Source organism: Cynocephalus volans, chromosome 8, assembly GCF_027409185.1.
Source record: "Cynocephalus volans isolate mCynVol1 chromosome 8, mCynVol1.pri, whole genome shotgun sequence".
NCBI classification, from domain to species: domain Eukaryota; kingdom Metazoa; phylum Chordata; class Mammalia; order Dermoptera; family Cynocephalidae; genus Cynocephalus; species Cynocephalus volans.
The window spans coordinates 8,770,539-8,795,554 of NC_084467.1; the positions used below are offsets into that span (position 1 = coordinate 8,770,539).

Below are 25,016 nucleotides of genomic sequence, written 5' to 3' on the forward strand. Positions count from 1 at the left end.
GCTAAGATGGAAAAGGTTCACAATTTACTCAAAAAATACAAGTTATACAACAATATGAGTATAATATACCCCTTAAAAAACATTTATCCATTTCTCTTATGTATCCGTACTTACATAGGGAAATATGAGCACACAACTAAGATGTAATGGGGTTCGGGGAAGACACACATTTTTCCTAATACATTTACATCAATTGTGTAATAAGTTTTTGTTGAAGAAATAAAAGTTTCTAGGTCTAAATTGCCAAATTAAAGAGGTTTGGTAATATTCTATAGCTAAAAATACCGCTTTGGCAGCTTTTTTTTTTTTTTTTTTTATGATTATTACTTTAGGTTTAAACTCTTTGCTTCTTCTGTCAAGTAATTGTTCCTCTAAATTTCACATTTTGGGGCCGGCCCTTGGCTCACTTGGGAGAGTGTGGTGCCAACGGATATCACTGAATGAAAAGCTGGGAAGAGGAAGCAGGAGCACATCCTTACAGAGTGTTTCCACGATGCAGATACGATAGACGTCAGCAAGCTGAAGAGTGTCTGCACACAGTAGATGTTCAATAAATGCTCGTTGCATGAATCAATTAATGAGTCCTGTTTCGGTGAATGGAAGTGCTCTGTAAGTCGAAAAGCGACACACTTTCGGGGTCGGTCTGGTGATGCTAAGTGAGGCTGTTTACAACGAGCCTGCAAGGTGCGATCTTCCAGGCGGAAGGCTGGACCGCGGGGTCGCAGCCCCGGCCCCGCCCCCCGCCCCTAGCCCTACCCGCCTCGGGCCCCGCCCCGGCCCCGCCCCTAGCCCTACCCGCCTTAGGCCCCGCCCCGCCCCTAACCCCACCCCCGGTTCCGGCCCCGCCCCTAGCCATACGGGCCCCGCCCCCTAGCTCTGCCGGCCCGGCCCGCCGGCGCCGCGGGTGCCTGTTTCCCGGCGGGCCTCCAAAGGCAGGCGCACAAGATGGCGGCTTTGGCAGCCGTGGGCAGGGCGCTGCGGCTCGGCCTTGGGCTCTAGCGTGGGCCCTCAGGTGACGGGTGGTCAAAGCGGCGCGGCCAGTCCTTGTAGGGTGCAAGGCCCTCTCACTGCTGCTCTGAGACCTCGCCGCCTCCCCAGCCCTGCCCCGGGGCGGAGCCGCTGGAAGGTCAGGCCCGGCCGCCACGCCCCGTCCCTCCTCGCCTCGGGGCGGTCTCTGTGCTTGGCGGACTTCAGCCACGTGCCACTTCCATGGCGGCCTCACAGCTCCCGGGGGAGAAGATTAACGTTGTAGCGGGAGAGACAGCCAAGACCGGGGATAAGGATCTTTTGGGAAACGACTGTCCGGAGCAGGACAGGATCCCCCAGCGCTCCTGGAGGCAGAAGTGCGCCTCCTACGTGCTGGCGTTGAGGCCCTGGAGCTTCAGTGCCTCCCTTACGCCGGTAGCTCTGGGCAGTGCTCTGGCCTACAGATTCCAGGGCGTCTTGGATCTAAGGCTGTTGGTGGGTTGTGCCATCGCGGTCCTGGCCGTGCACGGGGCCGGCAATTTGGTCAACACTTACTATGACTTTTCCAAGGGCATTGACCACAAAAAGAGTGATGACAGGACCCTCGTGGACCGAATCTTGGAGCCCCAGGATGTTGTCCGCTTTGGAGTCTTCCTCTACACCTTGGGCTGTGTCTGTGCCGCTTGTCTCTACTACCTGTCCCCTCTGAAACTGGAGCACTTGGCTCTCATTTACTTTGGAGGCTTGTCTGGCTCCTTTCTCTACACAGGAGGTAAGAATTGGCCTGTTTCCTGGGGGTGCAGGTCTTAATCGCATGTATTGGAAACTGCTGCTTTGTATAGGAGTTATAGGGATGTCAGATATTCTTTTCTAAATTAGGCCACTTTACCTGATATCTATGATGTGTGGATCATGTGGATTTTTTAAAAACAGTAAGTTAAGAAGATCCTACGTGACTTATGGATTTGGGGCATGACTCAAATATAGACGTTTTCTGTGTCTAGTTTCCTTTTGTTGATCGTACTTTATAATGCCTCAGTTTCAAATTTAATGAAATTAAATTTGAAGAGCTCAAAATTATACAGCTAATTACTTTCAGCTAACTTGCTAGGTGACTTCTTGCAGCAGGCTGATTAAGGTAGAGATGGGCTGGTGGTTAAGCCTTATTTATGGAGCACCTATTGAGTGCCAGGCACTGTTCTGTGTGAATACAGCAGTCACAGATCCCTGCCCTTGTGGAACTTATTATATATCATGAGGAGAGACAGAAAGTAAAAATAATAAATTATAGTTAGGATGACCAACGCCCTAGTTTATTTAGGACTGAAGGGATTCCCAGGATGTGGGATTTGTGGTGCTAAAACTAGGAAAGTTCTTGGTGAGCAAGGATGACTTGGTCCCTCTGATTATAGTATGTGAAAGATAAGTGCTTTGGGAGAAAAAAAAAGTTGAGCAAAGTAGGGGGACAAAGATTACTATTTGAAGTAGTTTGATCAGGGTAGGCCTCATCAAAAAGGTAACATTTGAGCTAGATTGAAAGGTGAGAGATGAGGGAGTTGGCCAAGCAGAAAATCTGGGGGAAAAGCCATCCAGAAAAAGGGAACACAAGTGCCAAAGGCCCTCAGGCAGGAGTGTGCCTGAAGAGTGTGAGGAGCAGCAAGGAGTCCAGTGTGTGAATGAGGGAGGGAGTAAAGGGAGATAAAGTAAGAGAAGTATGTTTGAGGATGGGAGGGAGGCACACAGATTATATAGGCCTTATAGGCCATTGGTCTTTACTCTGAAATGGAGGAGCCATTGCAGGGTTTTGAGCAAAGGAGTGATATGAGATGACTTAATGTTTTAAAAGAATCTCTCTGGCTGAGATATTGAGGGTGGACAAAGGGGAGTGGGCAAGGGTCGAAGCAGGAAGACCAAGCAGGAGGCTGTTGAGCCATCCAGCAAGAGATGTCTGGTGGCTTGGATCCGGGCGGTGGTTGGAACAGGTAAGTAGTCAGATTCTGGATATATTTTGAAGGTAGACAGGGTTTGCTGATGGATTGGATGTGAGGTAGAAAGAAACAGAGGAATTAAGCATAACTCAAAGATTTTGGCCTGAGCAACTAGAAGAATGGACTTGATGTCTTCATGTGAGATAGAGAAGGCTGAGAGGATATATTTTGGGGGGAAATCAGGAGATCGACTTTGGATATCTTAACATCTATTAGATCTCCAAACAGAGATGTCAGATGGGTAGTTGGATATATGTAACAGTCTGAGTTTAGGGAAGAAGTCTGGGCTGGAGATTTAGATATTTGGGAGTCATTGGCATATAAAGTTGTAGGACTGGGTGAAATCAGAAGAGGGAGTGTTGGCATAAAACTGAGGAGGATCAAGACTGAGCCCTGGGGCACTCCAACATTAAGAGGTGGGGGAGAAGAGAAGGAACAAGTAAAGAGGGCTGTGAACGAGCATCCAGAGGAGTAAGGAAAACCAAGAAACTGTGGTGTCCTGGCAGCCAATTGTAAAAAGATTCAATAAAGAAAATCAACGGGGTGCTGTAACAGAAAGTATGAGGTGGTGATGGTGAAGGGAAGAGGCCCTCTCTGTGAAGGTGACATTTAAACTAAGACTTGAAGGATAAGGGGCCAGCCATGAGGCAGAATTGGAGTCAGATTGTATTGCTGAGTTCCTCAGAGCTGAAGGATCAGCAAGTGCAAATGTCCTGGGTGGCAGAGAGCTTGGCATTGTCTAGGATCTACTGAAAGGCCAATGTGATCCAGAGGGAGAATGAGATACAGTTGGGAGAGGTAGGCAAGGCTAGATCATGCTGGTCTTCCAGAACCTCAGTCTCCTCTGCTGGTTCCTCCCCACTCCCGAACCTTCAGGGCTCAGTCCTTGTACCTCTTTTCTCTATTTCCATTTACTCCCTTGGTGATTTTAGCTAGTCTCATGGGTTCTGCCATCTGTTAAGCTGGTGACTCTCAAACTCCACTCATATATAGCTCCCCCCCCATATCCAACTTCTTACTCAGTAACTTCTAGAGGCCTTGCAGACATCTCAAGCTTAACATGTCTGAAACCAAATTCCTGATCTTCTCCTCAAAGAAACCTGCTCTACCCATGGCTTTTTTTAAAAATTTCACTCAGTGGTAGCTTCATCCTTCTAGTTCTTCAGGCCAGAAGTCACGGGCATCCTTGACTCTTCTTTCGCACATACTGCCTTCGGTTCACCAGCAAATCCTGCTGACTGTGTGTTCAGAATGTGTTTGGGATCTGACCACTTCTCACCATGTCCTACCACGACTCTGGCCATCCCTCCCTGGATTACGGCAGCAGGCTCCAAACTGGTCTCTACATCCATAACTGTCCCTTTCAGGCTGCTCCCAAATCAGCTGCCAGAGCAATCTTGTTAAGACACAAAGAGGCTATGTCAGTCCTCTGCTCTGAACTCTCCAGTGGCTCCCATCTCGTTCAGAGTAAAGGCCAGGGTCTTTACAGTGACCCAAAGAGCCCTACATTCTCTGCCCACCCTCTGCCTCCCCCCAGCTCTCTGACCTGCTCTCCTCCTCTCCTGCTCACCCTCGGCTAGCTACACTGCCCTTCTTGTTGGTCTTGGAAACTGCAAGATGTGCCCCTGCCTTAGGTCCTTTGTAGATGCTGTTCCCTCTGTTTGGAACACTCTTCCCTCATTTATCTGTGAGGCTAACTTTCTAACCTCCTTCACCTATTTGCTCAGATGTGAGTTTCTTAGTGAGGCCTTACTTTCTACCTTATTTAAAATTACACACACCTCATGTCCCCCCTGCCCCCATACCCTCCCCGCTGCTGTTCTCTGCTTTATTTTTCTTCACAGCACGTATTACCTTCTAACATATATAAAGTACTTATTTGGCTAATTATCTTCCCCCTTAGACTGTGAGCCCCCTGTGGGCAGGGATTTTTGTCTTTTTTTTTCTCAGCTGAACCCTTCGTGCCCAGAGCAGTGTCTGGCATGAAGTACTTACTTAAAAATATTGCTCAAAAAAAAAAATATTGCTCAAATAAATAAATGGGAAAACATTAAAATGTATTGAGCAGAGTAATGACAATATGATTTAGGTTCTTTTTTTAACATTGACTTTTATTGATATATAATTGACATACTGTGAAATGCACAGATCTTTAGTGTTACGGTTTGATGAATCTTGACAAATGCATGCAGTTGTGTAACCCACACCCTGTCATGATGCAGAACCTTTCCATCAGCCCTGGAAGCTTCCTTGTGCTCCTTCCCGTCAGTCCCACTCTCCTGCTCCTATCCAGAGGCAGCCACTGTTCTGGTTTCCTTACATATATTAGTTTTGCCCAGTCTAGAACATCATATAAATGGAACCATTCAGTATGAACTATTTATGTATTTGTTTGTTTATTTCAGTATGAACTCTTGTGTCTGGCTTCTTTTGCTCAGCATGATATTTTTGAGATTCATCATGTTGGGTGTCAGTAGGTCCTTTTTATTGCTGAATAGCATTCCATTGTCTTAATATACCACAATTTGTTTATCCAGTCTCCCATTCAGGGACATTTGGATTATTTCCAAATTTTGGCTATTATGACTGAACATTCATGTTCAAGTCTTTTTGTGGATGTTTGTTTGCATTTCTCTTGGGTAAATGACTAAGAGTGGAATTGCTGGGTCATAGGGTAGGTGATGTTTAATTTTATGAGGAACTGCCAAACTGTTTTCTGAAGTGGTTGTATTGCTTTACATGCCCACCAGCAGGACACGAGTGTTCCAGTTTCTCTGCCTCTTTGCCAGTTTTTTGATTTATGTTTCAGCAAATTCTGGCTGCTGTGTGGATTACTGGCCCAGTATCTCACAGTGCTGGCTCATTCAGAAGGTGGTGTTGGCAGGGGTGGGAATGCCTGAAAGGAAGCTCCCAGGTGGGCCACATCTCTGAGTCACGTGGAACACGTGAGCTTGGGACATACAAGCATATATACTCGGACACTTAGGAAACAGGCCTTTTTTCCCAAGAGCTCTATTATTTTTTTGTCAGATGACCTCAAGAAGGTCACCAGATCCTCCTCATCCCTGGATTGGGTTTGCACTTGGTTTTTGTGTAGTACTTACTGAAGGGGGGGGACACAGGTTTCTGCTCAACTTTGCTCACGTCATTTTTTGCCAGGTGATCTGAGGAAGTTCTCTTGGAGAATCCAGCCAGACGTCAAGGCTGTAATGCTGTTGCATTTTCTTCTACAGCCAGAGTCCTGAAGGAGACTCAGGGGACTGAGAAAAGAAACAGAAGAAGAATGGGCAGCTGGTGGAGAAACTTGCTAGATCTGTGCTGGGAATATTCCTGCCTGGCATCTTCTTTGCAGGGGCAGTGGTGGTCCCCTAAATGTGTGAAATATTACAAGAGACATCAAGTTACTAATTCAGAAGCTGGAGTTGGTGTTCTGCTTGAGGGAACTTCCTCCTAGAGGGCATGTCATCAGACAGCCAAATTATTTTTCAGAGTACAACTTGTGGGTACAGAATTAGCTTGCTGGGTGTTGGAGAGTGTCGGGGCAATGCCTATGATGCCCTTCCCTGGGAACACTTCATTCTAAAGAACAAAGGGTGGTGGTTATGCATCAGAGAACCCCAGCTACTAATGTGAAAGTCAACTTGGGCTGAATCTCATTCCCTGGCTCCCACAGTTTTAGATCTTCTGCAGACCATTTTCTTCTACCATTTTAGACTGATTAAAGTGCATTTGATCACTCGAGTTTATTTTCTGATCCTGAGGTCACACCTTGTAGCTTGGTTAGATCTGGAGGTTTCCCAAGCTTCTGTAGCAATGTAAGTGTGGGTCACCTCCTTTGGTGGGCACCTCTCACCTGTTCCATACTGCTTTACCTGTTTGATTCTGAGTGGGAGATTTCGTTCCAGGTGCTTGTTACTGTAGCTCTGTGTTCATTTCAGTCCTTATGCCACACATTGGGGAGCAAGCTGAGACCAAGCCAGACACAAGGCCCTACCATCATAGAACATACAGTTTAGTGGGAAAGACTAAATGTAATTAGAAGTACATTTGAAAGTACTTATGAAAGTGGCCATCAGGGTGCCATGGGAGCATACTGAACAGGGACTGAATGTAGTTTAGGTGGTGAGGGAAGGCTGTCTGGAGGAATGGACTTTAAAGTCTTACAGGGTGAGTAAGAGTTAGGCAAAGGGAGGGTGTCTGAAGGCCCTGAGGAACTGAAAGAGGTATTAAAGGAAAGGGGCAGGGCAGGGCCAGAGATGAGCCAGGTTAAAGATCTGGGACCCTCATCCCAAGGACAAGCGGTTGATAAGGGTTAAGGTGTGTGTTGGGGGGAAGGGGGTGGACAAATAAGTATTTTTAAAGGATCACTCTTAACTGCCGTGTGGAGATTAGATTAGGGATGGGCAGGGGGAGGTTGTTACAAGATTGGAAGCGGCAGGACCAGCTAGGAGGGTGTTTCAGTATTCCAGGCATAAGATGACCATGACTAGGATTTGGGAGTAGAGTGAGGTGGGATGGAGAGAAAGGACAGGCTTGAAGGAAGTGAGTTAGACTGGCTTTGAAGTAGATTGACAGGACACAGGCAGGAGTTAGGGATGATTTAATTTTAATTTCATGGGAACCAGAGGAGGAAAGCAGCACTGTAACTTTGCTGTCTTAGTTGTTTTACTCATGGGGATTGAAGTTTCTATATGTGGGAATTTAGGGACCCTGAAATTTCACTGTGATCCACTGGGGGTTTCCAAACCAGAAGATGCCTCGAGAGATTGTAGAGGAAGGAGGCGTAAAAGTGGGAGGCTGGGATGGATATTCTGTAAGTGACTGATGTAATGGTGTCTTGCAGGGGTTGGTGAAGGGTGAAAGAAACCAGATAACTTGATTGTAAGGTCTTTTAGATCCTTCATGGGCTCATCCATTGAACTATGTGTATAGCGGGATCCCAGTGCTCTTTGTTGGGGGATAATAGGAAGGAAAACTTGGGTATGAACCTGAGAACAGATGGACTCTGAAGCCTAACTGGGTATTTCCTCTATACCTGTGTCACTGGAGAAGAAATCAGATTTTGCTTTTTGGGGGGAAGGGAACAGAAAGAGTGCCCCACCCCCACAGTCTAAGAATTCACCTTTCCTGGCCAGAAGTGTCCTGCTTCTTGACCTGTGATGTGGACAGTTTCTAAGTTTCCAGCTTTGATCTCAAACCAGCTCTCTGGGTTTTCTGGCCTTAGGGATTGGATTCAAGTACGTGGCTCTGGGAGACCTGATCATCCTCATCACTTTTGGCCCTTTGGCTGTGATGTTTGCCTACGCCGTCCAAGTGGGGTCCCTGGCCGTCTTCCCCCTGGTCTACGCCATCCCCCTTGCCCTAAGCACCGAGGCCATTCTCCATTCCAACAACACCAGGGACATGGAGTCCGATCGGGAGGCTGGCATTGTCACACTTGCCATCCTCATTGGCCCCACCTTCTCCTACGTGCTCTACAACACACTGCTCTTCCTGCCCTACCTGGTCTTCAGCATCCTGGCCACGCACTGCAGCATCAGCCTGGCGCTTCCCCTGCTCACCATTCCCATGGCCTTTTCCCTCGAGAGACAGTTCCGAAGCCAAGCTTTCAACAAGCTGCCCCAGAGGACGGCCAAGCTCAACCTCCTGCTGGGACTTTTCTACGTGTTTGGCATCATTCTGGCACCAGCGGGCAGTCTGCCCAAACTTTAAGGGCACTAGCAGCTCCCCCCACCACATGACCCCCTTTCTTACATTGTGTGGAAGTCAGAGCATCTGCAAAGGGAATGTGCTTTGACAGTGAGTGTACAAGCATGGGTGTAAACTCCCACCTTTTTATTATTATTATTATTATGTTCTTAAAGATAGTCTGGTTTTTTTTTGTTTGTTTGTTTGTTTTTCTTCTTCTATTTTATGGGGAATCTTGAAACCACTCTGATATTAGAAGAAGGTGAATTGGACACATGGCCCTTGTTTTATTTATAATTTCCTCTAGAGGGTGTTGTCAGGTCACTTTATAATGGAATTGGCCGAGTTCCTCCTTGTTCCATGCAAAATGGCCTAAGGCTTTAGAATGAGCTGCCCGGTTGGCCTTCCATCCTGAAAGAGCCACTATAACTAGGCAGAGTGTTGTCCTGTCATCTTGATCTTGTAAGATACGGTCCTGATTGATGCCAGGCCCCGTTAATATGGGGAACGCCTGTCTCATGCTCAGCACTGTTGTCCTAAAGTGTGCTGCTTGAGAGAGGCAGTTCCTCATTAACAGTGATCCTCGTACGGTTCCCGGCTTTTTGCCTAAATTGTGACTCAGGCACTTTTGTTCTTTGTCTCTCCTTTCACTTATTGCTACAGTTGAGGAAAAGAGGAAAAGCATCTGTCACCCTGCAGCAAGACAATCAAGCTCAGGATTGGGAGGCATAAAAACCCCACCTTAAAGGCAACTGAGAAAACCACTATGCTGCTGGATAGAAATTAGTAGGGTGGCTGTTTGCCTCTTGTAGAATCTGCTAGAATGACAGGAAGGACTCCTAGCCCTTTCAGTAACTTATCAGGAGCCCTGGAATTGTAGAGGCACTGCCGGTCTTGCAGGCTGTTTAAAACCCACCAGGCTTTTTCCTCCCTATTGCCTCTCCTAAAGCTCCCCTATTCCCATACCCTGTCTCTATCAGGCTCCCATTTGTGTGTTTCCCATCTGTGGAGCCAGACTGTTTGGACAATAGCGTAGCAACTGAGTCACGGACAGTTGCCACTTTCCACAGAGCCACAGGATGGGCAGAGCAGGGGCCCAATGAATTTACAAATCAATGGATGACAATCCTGGGCCCTGTCCAGCCAGAATGACAGGCCCTGCCATTGAAGGAACTGTCTCTTCATCCCTGAAGACAGACATGCAATATGGACCCTGCCTCCCCTGGCTTCTGTTGCCCTGTGAGGAGATAGTTGAGGGCGCCAGTGAGGTCACACCAGGTGGAGGGATTCCAGTGTTGACCGTAGCTGCTTTTCATTGCATTGCCTGTGAAGTGTAGTTTCTGGGCTAGAACTGTTCAGTTACATTTGGTCTAAGACTGAGATAGATTGAGACCATCATCATTGTACTTTTCTGTTGTGATTATAGATAGCTGTTCTGGTAGGTATTTCAAGGTTTGGGCCTGCAGAAAATCATGTAAGAACAGTTCTTAATCCTTCAGACTAATTATGATTTTGCTCCTTGAGTTAGAATTGGTCAGCTTATCTGGAAAAAATGTACTTGGAAATTGCAGAAGTTCCTCTAAAGGTAGAGGTGATTTTTCTACCAGAGAGCCAGAATTGAGCAGTGGTCAGAGCCCAAGGAACAAGGGAAGGATGACCCTTCTCTCCTGCTGTCTTCCTAGCACCATTTTTGTTTCATGCCAGACTTGTGGCATTTTGGTGCTCACAGGGGTCCTGCCTTCAGGGAAGCTCTTCTCACCTCTCCTTGGAGCAGGCCATTCTCAGTAGGGCTCACCCCTGAGGCTGGCGGACCAATGGCTTCCTGCAGCCACAAATCAGACCTGCCTTTGTGGCCACTCCCATTGGGGTTGTCAGCTGCTGCAGTTAGCTCTGGTGCAGGTTTTAATGCATATTTTTATATATAAATGTTCCCAAAAGGCCAAATTTGGTGCCAGGTTTTATATGCAGGTCACCATAATTTGTATTATGTCCCCTAGTTCAATGAAGCTTTTCTTTAGACTTGTTAATTAAAAAAGAAAATGTTCATCAGTGGTCTGACTTCCAGTTTTTCTTTGCTTTTATTTCTCTTACTGTCTGATTGTGAACTTTGAAGCATAAATCTCAGGGAGACCAGGGCAGGGATATTGGGACTTTGGGGTGGGGGGGAACCTGATCTTTGGTGATGAATTTGGATAGGGTTTGGCCACATTTGATGGGCCCTCAGAAAAGGCAGTAGGGGCCACTTAGAGCTCATAGGGATTTGCCAAAAGCCAGTCAGCAGTTAGGCCAGATTAACCTCATTTCCTTCTGTCCTTTCCTACTTTCATTTTTCTTGATAGGGTCACTGTGCTGATAGAATGTGAGCATGTAGTAGGTTAAGTACATCTGGGTTTCAGGTAGGCATTTGACAGTATATCCTACGAACAGTCAGAGATATGTGGAATGGGTAACAGTGTAGTTAGATAAATTCCTGAGAAGCTGAACAAGCTGAGGGAGAGAGTGGACTGATCATCGTGTGAGTGTCAGCTGGGAAGGATGCCTTTAGGAGCACATGCAAGCCCTGCCCTTTGCTTGGATAGATGCAACACCTGTTATTAATGACTGGAATGAGGCAGCCAAAATTGCAGGTTTCATGAGTCTCGGAGGAAGAGCTTATAAAATGACTGACAATTAGGATCCTCATAAATTAAAAGGCAGCTTTTATTTTTTTTTTTTTGTCAAAGGAAAAATTTAGCATGAATAAATGCAAAGCAATAGGCTTGGATCCCCAAAATCAACAGCATCACATCAAGAAGGGGGAGATCCGTGATGTGACAGCAGATGGGGGAGGGGTATGAACTTTATCAGTGACTGTAGGATACAACATCACATGCCTTTATTTCTTTGAGTAAGATTTATTTTGTTACCTCTGTTGGGTAGCTGGAGATTCAATCTCAGTCACCTCTTGGGCCCCCTCCTATTCCTCTAGGATCACCCAGGACTCCTGGCTTTGGTGGAGCCAGAAGGCAGGGATTTGGGGCTGGGCCCTTGCTCCTATGGCTCACCATCTGTAAGGTCACCTCTCTGCTACACAATGCTGGGGTTCGGCCCTGGAATCCACCCTTATCTTGAACATGGCAAGGGTTCAGAATGACCTTTCTGGCTGACAAGTACTGTGGGCCTGCATTTCTGCCCAGTCTCAGGGAAGTACCATTCTCTCCATGATCTACCCTGTCCACCTCCCCTACTCAAAGCATTTCCCTTCTTCCCTACCTTTAGCAGGACCTTTACACAAAATCCCATCCAGGGAACCTTTAGATACTCAGTGCTGGCCTTTTCTGGAGTCAGGTGGGGAAAGAAGATGTGAATACATCATATTCTTATTAGCTTTTTTGTTACCCCTGTATTAAACCCAAACCTGAGCCTGTGACTTGGTCCGAAGTTCAGTTTGAGTCAATAATGAGCTCCGACTTCCACAAAGGTTAATGTGATCTGGGGTGGAATTAACAGGTCGGTGTCCAGAACAAAGCAGACGGAAATCCTGCCCATTCCTGTATTGGTCATGCCACACATGGTGGGCTGAGCCAGTCCTGGGCACCTTCTTTCCATCTTTCTTTTTTTTTTTTTCTAGACAGAGTCAATGTGGTGGTAGATCAAGCACATGCTATGCATATAATACATTTCGATTTCAGAAAGGCATTTGACAATATGACATCAAATGTGGAATGGATGAAAATCCAGTTGGAGGAGCTTTATTTCCACATGCATGTGCATTTGTGTTTTTGCATTGGTGATAACTGCGGCAGAGATTTTATGTCTCTCAGTATGGGAACCACTTTTTGAAGATGTTATTAACAAACTGGATCTTGTCCAGAGAACAGTTGGCAGAACAGTGAGGGCACATAAAACCATGTCAGTGTGGAAAGGAGACTCACGAGAGGGCTGTCTTGGGGAAGAAGGATTGGGCTTTGTGTGTGCATCCATGTGTCATGCCCTTTCATATGTGACTTCAAAGGGTAAAACTAGAACCAGTGGGTGGAAGTTATATGGCCCCAAGTTTAAGCTCTTAGATCAGGAAGAACTTTGTAGATGAATCAGCAAGTGGGACATTGGAAACATCCCAGTGGACAGTGAGATCCCTGTGACTGGAAGAATTCAAGCAGAAGGATGACACCTTGTCAGAAACATTGAAGTGAAGAGTCACTTCAAAGAGGAGTCAGATGAGAGACATTTAAGGGTCTTCCTATCCTGCAATACCATGGTTCTGTTATGGGCTTCTCTCTCAGATCTGCCTCCAGGGGTTGATAGGACAGAGTACAAGAAACATGTTGACATTTCTTCTCCTTGACGTCAGATTGTTGTCTACAATCAGATGGGAGGACGGCTTCCTTATTCCTTACAGTGATGGCGGGGAGGTGTGAGAATGCCAGGTGAGGAGACAGTCATGGAAACGGAGTTGCCTCTGAAGCACTTGGGTTTCACACCCTCCTGACGGCGTTTGCTTGCCCTGCCCAGCCAAGGTCCCCATGCTCCAGCCTGTGTAGCCTCTATAGCTGAAGCCCTGTGAGGGGCTGTCTTCAGATCCTCCTCCACATCAGCCGTGCCAAGGGCAGCACCTCCTGTATATGTGGATGGTTGGAGCCCCCAAAGGACTTAAAAATCTAACAAGAAATCTTTCAAGTGAGCCAGGGTTGCCAGAATTGTGTGTCTGATGTCACAGCAAATCTCATCCTTCCATCCTGATCCTGCTGTCAGGGTGTGGGGGCCGAGGCATCTTTTCCTACAGAGGGTGGGGCATGTGGGCAGGGGCCAGTGGTGTCCCCCCATGGATGTTACTGCGACTCTTCCTCAGCACCCCCATGCACAACGAGAAAACCTGATTTACCACGTTGCAGTGCAAATGGATTCTCAACACCCCAGAAGGATTCTTCGCTTTACAGATGGATTCCGAGAGAATTCATTTAAACGGAAAGTCCTCTGGCACATTTACATGGATTCTATTCACAAAATACCCCTAAGCAGCAAAATCCCAGACCTGTTTTTGTCAGTAAAGTGAGGCACCCTGCGACTCCGTGTGTGGGGCTGGAGATCCGTGTGTGGGGCTGGAGATGACATCTTTAAAAGACCATGTGGTGACTGCAGGGAACGAGGTGGCTTTTGAGATGGTTGTGGAAGGGAGGAGCTGTGCCAGAAAAGCCACTGGGGCTTGCCCAGCCAGGAGGGATGGCTGCGGGTGGGCTTTACTGTGACACTTGGCTGGTGGGGCACTTCTGTGGCAGGCATCCGCACAGGTGGATAAGGCCTCCTGTCCAGTCTTCCCCAAGAAGGACCTGCTACTATGAAAACCAGAAAAGATGCTTTTCTGAGGAAAGTGCAGCTTTATTACAGTAAGGATGCGAGTGTCCACAACAGCAGGGAAAAGCTCTTGTGCAATTTAAAGTGAATGCAGACCTGGAGAGTCTAAACGTAACAGGCAAGAGAGCCACGCACAGCCACTCAGACACACATTCACTCAGACATACACTCAGACAAGATGTTTCTGGTCTAAGAAATGTGACCTAGTGCCTGTGAGCTTTGTAGAAGGAAACGCCCTTAAGAACCATATGACCCTATAGAAGGCTTGGGAGGCACAATTTTGGAAGGAGGGTTGGGGGGGCTGATCTGTGTAACAGTGGGAAGTCCTTACAAATTCCAGGGCAATTGGAAAAAGATTCTCTTCTCCACACGGGCTTTATCTCCACATGGACAGAGCACTATCTTCTCAGCTCCATGGAAAGGCAGCCTTGCAGCGTGGGGTGCACATGGTCCAGAACGGCTCAGCCCAAGCTGCAGCGAGGGCAGCAGCCACTTCAAACCCACAGAGATTTCCTGCTGGTGAACGAAGCCTTTGGTCCCACCTCCATGGCCTGTGGTGAAGATTACATGGGACAGCACTGTGTGCTTGACACAGGACCTGGATGACAGTAAACTCAGTCAGAGGCTACACTGTTAACACATGGTGTTATCAGCAGGAGCTTGCCCTGCAAATCTTCGCTGCTGTCAGTGACTCTGTAACACATGCCTGGCGTTTGCTCAGGTGCCTCTCTTACTTTGTCTACTGATAGACTTCCTGCCTGTTCTAGTTGTCAAACAAAGGAGCCCTTCATTGCTGCAGCTTTTTAGCAGGAGAGAGCAGGGCTTTTGCTTTGGGCTTTTTTGCCTCCTCTGGAGACTGAGATGAGCCAGGGGAGTGACACTGCCCACCCGGCCCCTCTCCTCTGGAAATGACATTGCTCATCCCTAGAAAGGAAGAGTTTGCCCACCTTTGTGTTTCCCACCAGGTCTATGAAATTCCTTCCGAGGGATGAGGCTCTTCCTATTTTGATCGCTTTAAAACACATTTCAAGAGAAATCTCACAAATAGAAATAAAAGCAGTTTCATAGACAGTACCTGGACAGCCCCCTGTACCATTCTGAGCAGTCGAGAGGTCTTTGCCAGAAGCCGGGAGCTGTGGGGGCTGTTGCTCAGGCCATGCATGATCGGACCGACAAGGGGTGTGGAAGGCGGGGTCTACAGGAGTCCTTGGTGGGACGCTGGCTGTGGTCACAGGCACAGGCCAATGGCAGGACTGCAGGCCAGGAGAGATGCTTAACCGAGAGATGCTGCCGAGGGAGGCCCACAGGGACTTGTGCCGGTTGGATGGGAGGGGAGTAGCAGATCCAGTCTGAGGGACCAGCTTGTGCCAAGCCAGGGGAAACACCGGAAGGAGCAGGCATCTGTGGGAGAGAGTGTGAGCTTTTCACAAAGTGACCTTGAACTGCAAAGGCTCCGGCAGGAGTGCTCAGTGGGCCACTTGAAGGCCAGGCCTGAGCCACTCCAAACCCCACGTGAAAAAAGGAAGAGCATAACTAACCAAGGAAGACACTCAGAAACCCAGGTAATAGGCCGGCCCGTGGCTCACTCGGTAGAGTGCGGTGCTGATAACACCAAGGCCACGGGTTCGGATCCTATGTAGGGATGGCCGGTTTGCTCACTGGCTGAGCGTGGTGCTGACAACACCTAAGCCAGGGGTTGAGATCCCCTTACCGGTCATCTTTTTTAAAAAAAAAAAAGAAACCCAGGTAATGGTTAAAAAAGTCAGGCGTGGTCCTCAGTGGGAATCCAGGGCTGGGAACGGTCATGATCTGTGTTCAGAGGGGGTCCACATGGACATAGAAGAGCTCTAGGGAGGGTGTGCAGAGCTGGGGCCTGAAGAGGCACAGAGCCCTCAACAGGCTACTGGGAGAGGGGCCAGGCCAGGGATGGGAAGGGGTGTCCACGAGGGGAAGGAAGGGGCCCCCAGGGCCTCCCACAGCCACATTGGGAGGAAGTCAGAGTGTTTGTCTTGAATTTTCCAGATAAAGAAACTGTAGCTCCCAGTACAGAAACCAACCCACCTCTCCCCAAATCACACCTTCAGTGAACGCGTCTCCAGAACTGCCTGCAAAAGACACAGATTCTCCCCTTGTTGGGCAGAGAGTAAAACAGCCAGAAGGCTGCTGTGATCTAACGGAGTTTGCTCCTGGCACAGAGAGTGCAATTTACAGAAAAGAGACAGAGCCTGGAAATGGACTTAACGTGCAAGCAAGGTGACATTGCAAGTTGGGGACAAAATGCTGCTTTAATCGCAAATGGTGCCAGCACAGTTAGCTCTGGAAGAAAAAGTATCTGAACCTCACACCCAAACAAAGTACCACATGTCTCCACCGCTCCAACCCCACCCTCCAAGGCCCAGCATGTCATCGCATGTCTGTCCCCCCCTCCATGGACAGTCTGCTCTATGCTCTGGGTCACTGAGATGCTGAAGTCACCCTGTGTGTGGGGCCTCTGAGCCATGGAGTCTCATGGAGGCTGAGCAGGTACAGCAGAAACTCAGGAAGAGGCAGGCAAAATGCACATGAAGGACAACACGTGCGACCTGTACAAAGAAGCACAAACTCCAGGTGGGAACGACCCACCCAAGTCCTGGGGCTGTGGGATCTGTGACTGTCTAGACCAGGGGCTCAGGGAAGGCCTCGTGGGCAGTGAGTCCATCACAGACCTGATGCAGCAGCCATGCATCTACCCACCAAGAGAACACCTCCTGCTGTTGGTGATGTCCGGTATCCACTCACCTGGGAAGCCTGGCCAGTTCCCACGGGCTTTGGGAACCATGCAGAGGTGCAATCAGAGCAGCTTCGGGAGGAGGGATCTTGGGACAATGTGCGGGAAGGCTCACTTGAAATAACAGGACTCAGGAGAGTCCTACTTAGAAAAAGAACAAAGGACACAAAATGTGTAGGATTTTAACCTCATCATCTTGTGATCTTTTAAATTTGCCTAAAATGTTACAAGTGGGCCCATAAAAACAGAGAGGATGAGGTGGGTATTCGTTAGTATTAGTTGATAAAAGCCATTATTTTTCTACCTAATTCAATAAAACCTGGGCACCACACAGAGTTCACAAATGATTTGCCCAAGATGGTTATATGTCCTGCAAGCTACCCACCTACCAACGCCACCATACAGTCCTTATAACAGGGTGAAATCAAAACAAAACAGATCATAGCTTCTGGCTGACGGAAGAGTCAACTATCACATTGGGAGCCTGGCTTGGAGCCTTTGGAAAAAACCTGTGGTCCCATCTCATGGCCCTGTCCTCCCGCAAGATCTTCCTTCTCCATAGGCACCACCCTCTGTGATGCCCAGCCAGGCTCTGCAAAGGTCCCCACGTGCACCATCTCCCACCCCCACAGGGTATCCCCCAGCTTCTGTCCACCTCAGCACCAATGTTTCCTCAAACACTCTCAGGCAAAGACCCCTCAGGCCAGGCAGCTGCCTCCAACTCTGCCTGGGGTGCTTTGTTTCAGAATACCTGGCCAAGAAGAAATACACTTTAAAATGACTCACAGGACTCCGTGAGCTTGCAAACTGCGAGAAGATAAAACAATATTTTAACAGGCTGCCCAACCAACAGGGATCCTGGGACTCTCATGTAGGACTCCATGATTAATCCTGTCGAAACTAACACAGGCTAGAACAACATTTAGCCAGAAGACTGCTGAAAGCTGCCAGTGTGTGGTCCTCCGTTTATGAGGACTGAGGGACCGGCTGATAGCGCATTCTCAAGCTGTGATGATGCTGGGCTTGAGCTGGGGAGGAGACAGCGTTTCAGAGAATGTCTTACCTTACCTGGAATGATTCCTGATACGCCCCAAGAAAAACCCAATTACTGGATGGACACCAGCCCAGAAGCCGGGGTGCACATTTGCAGGGGTCTTTCAGGTTCCCACGAATGGCACATTTCTGTGATTCTTACAGCATTGGTGTTGGTAACTTCTACACCAAGCACCAAGCTCCTGAGCCTTCATCCAAAGCCAGAGGATGGAGGCAGGTGGGGGTGGCTGGGGCTCCCCTGGATGGAGGAGGGGGTGCAATCCTTGCTGAGCTCCCAGGCTGCTGCTGGCTCTCCAAGCATGACAGGGATTGATGGCACTGTCCAGTAGACACAGGTAGTCAATGTACACTGGCTGCAGCAGCCTCAGCCTGCCTGTGGACACATGCACGTGTACGCATATGCTCACACACGTATACACACGTTCCTGTAAGCACACACTCACACAAACACACGTTCATGCAAGCAAACACACTCATGCAACTATGCTGCTAGCGCCTATTTTTATATGTATATATATAAAAATACACTCTGAACACGTGCACACACACATCCATGCACAATCACACAAGCACACAAACCCCTGTGTATGCACACACTCATGGAAGCACACTCACATACACCCTCAGCAAAGAAATGGTAGAGACACGCATGTGTGCAGAGCTGGGGAAGGAGGAGCAAGGGCTGGCTGTGTTCTACAAAGGCCCAGCCTGGGGATCTGGGTCGGGGAAGACCAGCTCCACCACTCGCTACTCAGTATCATTGCTTAGTAACTTGATTTGAGGCCCAGTTTCTTTTTCTCTGAAAAGAGGATGACACTCTACTCACAGGGGTTTTTCTTTCTGGAGGATAAATGAAGTGATAACCATTAAAGTTCCTTGTAAACTGCAGTGCCACATTAAGAGTCGTGTAGGAGCCGAGGAGAAGAGGAACATGCACACCGTGTACCCCTATCACAAGGGTGAAGAGTTACAGGAAGCTCCACAAAGAACATGATCTGCCTGGAGTACATGCCCTGGTGTGGGACGCTGCAGCCACGTGGGCCTGGGGCTCTGGAAATAACTGTCCATTGTACAACAGCACAGGGTCCTAAAACAAGCGACATCTGTCTTTATTTAAAATATCGATACTCTGTTCATCGTGGATTTTTTTCATTTTTGCATAAAAACTAATTTTAATTTCTTTCACATTGCACTAAGATATTATTCATCATGATTACTGAGTTCTTTGGTGCCCCTTAACTTTTGTGCAGGAGCTGGGTACCTCTGCCTGGGGAACTGCAGGTGACTGTCACCCTCCATGCCACATCTGATTTCAGTACATCCTCTGTGCAGCCCCATCCCTCTGCCTTTCCCCCTGCCTGCCCAGTCTGTAAAATAATAAATCCATTGTAAAGGGTTTAAAGAGGTAAGAAAGTTGGTCCATGACAGCAAGGACCTTACATTTTGGTTGCAAACAGTTGGAGCTACTGAGTTCTACAAGACAGGGCGGTGCAAACTGTCCTGGTCAATTTTGTAGGAAGACTTCCGGAGCTACAATCCTGCTCCCATCGTTCACCAGGGTGAACCTTCAGTGAAATAAAAATTTGGATTAGCACAAACAATGTAGAGGCATCTTCAACAGAGAGATATGGTGGCTCCTCTGGGGCGAGTCTCAGCTTGCAGCAATCCTGATAAACAGAACTCTCAGGGCTCAGAGCCCTCTCTCTGCAGTGAAGGGTTCAAATGACCTCAGTTGCTCCTAAAAATGCACTGGAGCTGGCAGTATTTTCTGGCCATTTGGGTCACTTCAGCACCAGACCTTAGAATGGATCTTGAGGGGTGTGCATGGTGGTGGTGGTGGTGGTGGTGTGTGTGCGCGCGTGTGCGTGTTACCACAATTTAAAAGGAAGGAAGGCAGACTACGTCTAGGTCATCTAAAACAAGAGGTCCCAGCCACAAGGAGCCCAAGGGAACATGGCAGCCAGATGTCATGTGTCCAGAACTGGGTCCTGGAACATAGCTAGGACATGAGGTGAAACCAAGAAGATATGCAGAAGGTGCAGAGTTTAATACTAGTGTATCAGCACGGGTTCACGACTGCTCTGCTAATGTATGGGGACTCTTCTACCTTTGTAACTTTTCTGTAAACCTAAAACTATAATAAAACAAATAGTTTATTAAAACAAGCCTAGACAGGGTCTTAACAGCACAATAAGATCAGGATCAGAAAGAGAAAGATGTCTCCTGAAGGTACTAAAGGTCAAAGTCACTTGGATTAAAGCTCATTTCCAAACCTGCCCGAAGGGGTGCCCCCAGGTAGGATGGGATGGGGCAGCTGAACCACAGCATGCTGGAGCTCAGCGTCCAGGGCTCCACATTCTCTCACCAGTGAACCTCAGCTCATTGGCACAGCCTGGGCTTTCTGAGCTGAAATAACCCACACCAGGATCCCCGCAACCACAACACAGGACATTGGGAGGGAAGCCCAGTCCCCTCGGGAGACTCTGGAATCCTTCTGGATGGGGGAACCTCGGCCAGATACCGCTGAGAAGCTGCCACCCAGGACGTCCTCATTGGTTCACTGGCTTGTCCATGGAAGCCTGGACTCAGTTTACCCCCTGCCTCCTTTGCCTCATCCCAAAGCAGAAGAGCATAGAGCTGATAAGCCTCAAAAAGGAGTTAAAAACAAATAGTAATTAAAGTAACATAGCTCAGGCACATGAAGTTCCACAGCCAGATGGTCACTGCCCAACCTCTGGGCTCCGCCATGTTCAAGTTTCTTTCTGGAAAACCTGGCCAGGGCAAGGGCCTTCAAGCACAGAGATAAAAACATAGAAGGTCTTGCTAAAAGCACAACCTGCATGTTGGTGCACATGCGTGTGCACACACGCACACACACACACTGCCAGGCCCAGCACACATGAGACGACAGCACCAGCCACACAGGAGAGGCTGGACTGCCCTAGTGCTCCTCCACCAGGTGATGATCCCAGGTGTGCACCTGTGTTCATACACATATATATGTGGTGTGTGTGCGCATGCTTGTGTTTTGCATGTGTGTGGTGTGTGCATGTGTTTGTGTGTATGTGCCGGTGTGTTCATGTGTGCACATGTATATGCGTGCATGTATATGCATATGTGTACACGTGTGTGGTATGTGTGCATTGTGCATGTATACATGTGTGTGTCTGTGCTGAGTGTGGTATTTGCTTTCGTGCTTATCTGTGCATTGTATGGTGTTTGTGCATGTTTATGCATGTGTGCTTATGTGTATGTGTGCATGTGTGTGCATGTGTGTGCATGTGTGTGTGCCCACACCACTCAGGCTCCCCGCCCAGGGAAGATGTACTTATCATGTGCTTGCCTCCCTATTTCCCATAACCATGGAGAGCAGAGCTCTTCACTGAAGTCTGTGGTTGTTCCGCGCCTGTCTGGGTGGTTTCCTGTGACCCGCACCAAATGATGCTCTGAGGAAGCGGTCAGAGGCGGGGGCCAGAGTGTGATCCCCACCATCCAAGCCCACAGGCTGTGCATTTTCACAGCGGCAGGATGGGGAAAAATGCCCAGCTCAGCCAGGAGCCTGTCAGGAGCCTTGTCCACAACCTAGCGGTCAGGGCAAACAGCCAAGACCGACAGAACCCGTGTGGCGGCCCCTGGCCAGGCTCCCTCGTGAGAACCTGGTGTTGGGGCCTTGCTGACCTTGGTTTCCTGCAGCCCATTGCCTCCCTCCAGCTGCAGCTCTCTCAACACTAACCGAGGCTCTTCCTTTCTAACACCCTGATATGTGCTTGATCCCACTCTAATTCTGCCTTCTGAAGCCTCTGAATGGTGAATCTCTTCTGTGCACTGCATGTGGGTTGAAGATGCCGCCACCAGCTGTGGCCACATCGTTCATCTGCTATGGACACCTTGATCAATCAACTTCCCTCTAAATGAAAACTCGGCTCTTAGAGCACAATTTGGAATGCCAAGAAGTTGATGTATCCCATTCTGACTTCCTTTTTCAACACTATTTGATAATAATTTCCTTAGAAATTTCAAATCAATACTTTCTATCATGCCTCCTGGCATTCTGTAAAGCAGAGCTTTCCTTTATCAGTGGAGGCTACTTGACTACCCTGAAATATATTTCCTGTTGAAGGGGCAAGATTAAGGATTATTAAGCTTCAGCGTTCTTCAGATGAGAAGCTGACTATTTGCTGCAGATAGTGAAAACAGAGGACTCTCTCTTTCTTTTGATGATGATTATAAATTCACAGATTTTCTCCATTGTAGAGATAAAGACAGAAAGCTAAGACATAGCTTCTTTTTTCAGTGTTATGTAGCTAATGAGTGGCAGAGCCAGGCTGGGACATAGGCCAGCCTAATACCAAGACCAACGTCCTAACATCAGACCCTTCTCCTTCCCTGTGGCCTGTGCTTTTTTAAAGTTTCTAAATACTGAGTCTGAAAGTACAAATTCTTGCAGTTCACTTGGTTAACCCCAACCTGAGTTAGTGTCACCTCGGTGGATGGCTGCCTATCCTGGGATTTTATTTTCTCCTAATCATCATCCTATCTTCCTTTTTTTCAAGGTCATATTCACTGGTAGAGAAGATAGATGCAAGTGGAAACTGAGACGCTGCCTTGGTCCACATCACATTTCTCATCTGAGCAGCGGCCTACCCGTTTCTCGTTCATCTTTTTTCTATGAACAGAGCTAACAATGCCTCAAATACAAACCAGAGAACTAAAAGAACTTTCAAGTGAAATACACATTCTCTTCCTCCCTCTTCCAAGGAGTCCTGCTGCAAGTGTGCCAGTGGTTTTGTGGATTTCCTGATCCCCAGAGCACCAGCTCTCTTCTCAGTTCTATTTAATTTGGGTTTGTATAGTAACAAGTGGTGTTTTGGCTACTTGATCTTATCTGCTTCTGTGTCTGTTTATGTGACTGACTGTCTCCCGGGTCTGGGCAAGGAGAGAGGTGGACCTGATATCGGGAGTATTTTCCTGTTGAAATAAAATCACATGAGTCATGAATAAGTAAATAGTTAATCAACTCATGTATTTGCGGGTTAAACAGAATTTCGTTGACTGGATATAAATCAATGATTTAGAACATTGGTGTTAAATAATGGCTAATAACTCTCTCTTCACACACAATGTATTAGGTGCCATACTGAGTCACTTCCCTGCATTATCTCATCTTAACCTTACAAAACCTTTTAAAAATGGATCTTTTAACATCCCCTGTTACAGATGAGAAAACCATGGCTAAGGAAATCTAGAAAGTGACCCCATGTTAGTAAGTGTGGCAGAGCTGACATTCAAGGCCAGGTACCTTGGACTCTGGAGCCCACACTGTGACCACACTCGGTGACACCCTCCCTCTACCACCTGGGGTATGTTGTCCAATGGAAAAGGGGCCTTGATATAAAGCCTCTCACATGAATTCTGACAAGTGGACTCCCACCTTCAGTAAGGATTGAGTACCTTGGGGCAGATTAATAATGCTCCTGCCAAAAATAACTTTAGAAACTGGATAAACTTTTTTTTTTTTTTAAAGATGACCAGTAATGGGATCATAAAACTTGACTTGGTGTTGTCAGCACCATGCTCTCCCAAGTGAGCTAACCGGCCATCCCTACGTAGGGATCTGAACCCTTGGCCTTGGTGTTGTCAGCACCACACTCTCCCAAGTGAGCCACGGGCCGGCCCTTGGATAAACACTTAAAAAATAATTTCCCATGCATCAGGCAGTCACTGAAGTGCAGAGAACTGGATGGGGAGCCTTGCATAAAGGAGCTGACTTTGTGCAGCTGCGACCCCTGGGCATTGCCATCCTGGGGATCTTCAAGAGCTGAAACTCAGGGCTGCATGGGGCAGAGAATCCACAGAGATCAGGGAATTTTTGTGTACACTTGAGGGTCAAATTATTTCAATAAGAAAGAAATGGTAGAGAAGTGAACCTGTCCCCCGTGCCAGGTTTCCCCTCAAAAAATTCCTCAGAATCTAAAGCTGGGTGGAGCAGAAGGTTGAAAGTAGGCACCCAGAGGATGGAAGAGACCTTCACTGTTCTTAGTCCTCCCACTAACACAACCAACAGCCTGGACGGTCCATGTAAAGTGAACCCAAGGAGACTCTGAAAGGTGGAGAGAAGGAGGCAGGTGAGCAGGGACCTTGGGACCTAAACAACAACGTAGGGGTGAACCCCTAGGTTTGTATTTTGTTTTTCTTTTGTTTGTTGTTTGCCTCATACATCCCATAATTAAAGCTGAAGAATCCACCAACCAAGAAACGCCAATGGTCACAGACCAAAAAAAAAAAAAAATCCTAACAAAGCCTCACTCTCTCTAGCCAAAGCACCAGGGAAGGGCAGCCTAGTGGGACAGAAATCCTTTAGACCAGAGCTGCTCTGTTCCAGACACACCAGCAAAGGCTGAGCGGGAGCCCAACCTTGTCCTGGCTAGGCCTGCACAAGCACCCAGAACTCCCACAGGGTGGCACCAGAGAAGGCCCAGTGTTGGGGCTGAGATGTTCATCCTTCTGGCAGGTATGAAGTCCCTTCCTCCCCCACAGGGCTAGGGCAACCATGCAGGGAGAGCAGACTTGAACCCCACCTGGCGGGAAGGGAACACTGCCTCCGTGTCTACAGAGGCCAAATGGGAACCTGACCTTGTGCCCCCACCTGGCAGTATGGGGGCAGGGTCCCCTCCCCAGAGCAGGGTCAGAGAAAACCGATAATGCAGAAGGTTTAAATGAGAACCAGAGTCTCATACCATAATATGAAAATATATAGGTTCTCACTGAAAATCACTTGTTATACTAGGGGCCAGGAAGATCTCAAACTTGATGAAATATGTCAATAGATGCCAACACTGAGATGGCAGTGTGAGAATCAACCCACAAGGACTTAAAGCAGCCATGGGAAAGGCACTTCCAGAGTGCACAGAAGTGGGAATGCACCTAACGCCACACAAATGAGCTATAAACGCACAATTAAAAAATGTTCAAGTGCTTCAACAAGCAATAAGAAACATGCTTGAAACATTAAAAAAAAAAAAAAGAAAGGAAGGAAAGCCTCAGCAATAGAGGTATAAAGAAGAATTAAATAAGAACACAATAACTGAAATGAAGACTCAGTGGATGGACTTAAATAAAAACACAATAACTGAAATGAAGACTCAGTGGATGGGCTCAAAGAAGAGGGAAAGAGTCAGAAAAAGAATCAGTGAACTGGAAGTTAGAACAACACAAAGTTC

At 47.8% G+C, this 25,016-nt stretch overlaps 1 protein-coding gene across 4 annotated transcripts; it reads left to right on the forward strand.

Moving 5' to 3' along the window:
* Positions 1 to 945: 945 nt before the first annotated feature.
* UBIAD1 (UbiA prenyltransferase domain containing 1) lies at positions 946 to 22,777 on the forward strand. Of its 4 annotated transcripts, none has more exons than XM_063106080.1 (2): positions 946 to 1,738; positions 22,350 to 22,777. In XM_063106080.1, the coding sequence occupies exons 1-2, from the start codon at positions 1,210 to 1,212 to the stop codon at positions 22,364 to 22,366; spliced, it is 546 nt and encodes a 181-aa protein (XP_062962150.1). In that variant the 5' UTR covers positions 946 to 1,209; the 3' UTR covers positions 22,367 to 22,777. The 4 variants fall into 4 exon arrangements, with proteins under 4 accessions (XP_062962150.1, XP_062962147.1, XP_062962148.1 ...); XM_063106077.1 differs by lacking the exon at positions 22,350 to 22,777 and adding an exon at positions 8,179 to 10,688; XM_063106078.1 differs by lacking the exon at positions 22,350 to 22,777 and adding an exon at positions 6,188 to 8,166.
* Positions 22,778 to 25,016: the final 2,239 nt, after the last annotated feature.

Coding starts and splice junctions, on each gene's coding strand:
- UBIAD1 (XM_063106077.1), top strand. CDS start 1,210: ATGGCGGCCTCACAGCTCCCGGGGGAGAAGATTAACGTTGTAGCGGGA. Junction 1,739..8,178: donor CTCCTTTCTCTACACAGGAG/GTAAGAATTGGC, acceptor TTCTGGCCTTAG/GGATTGGATTCAAGTACGTG.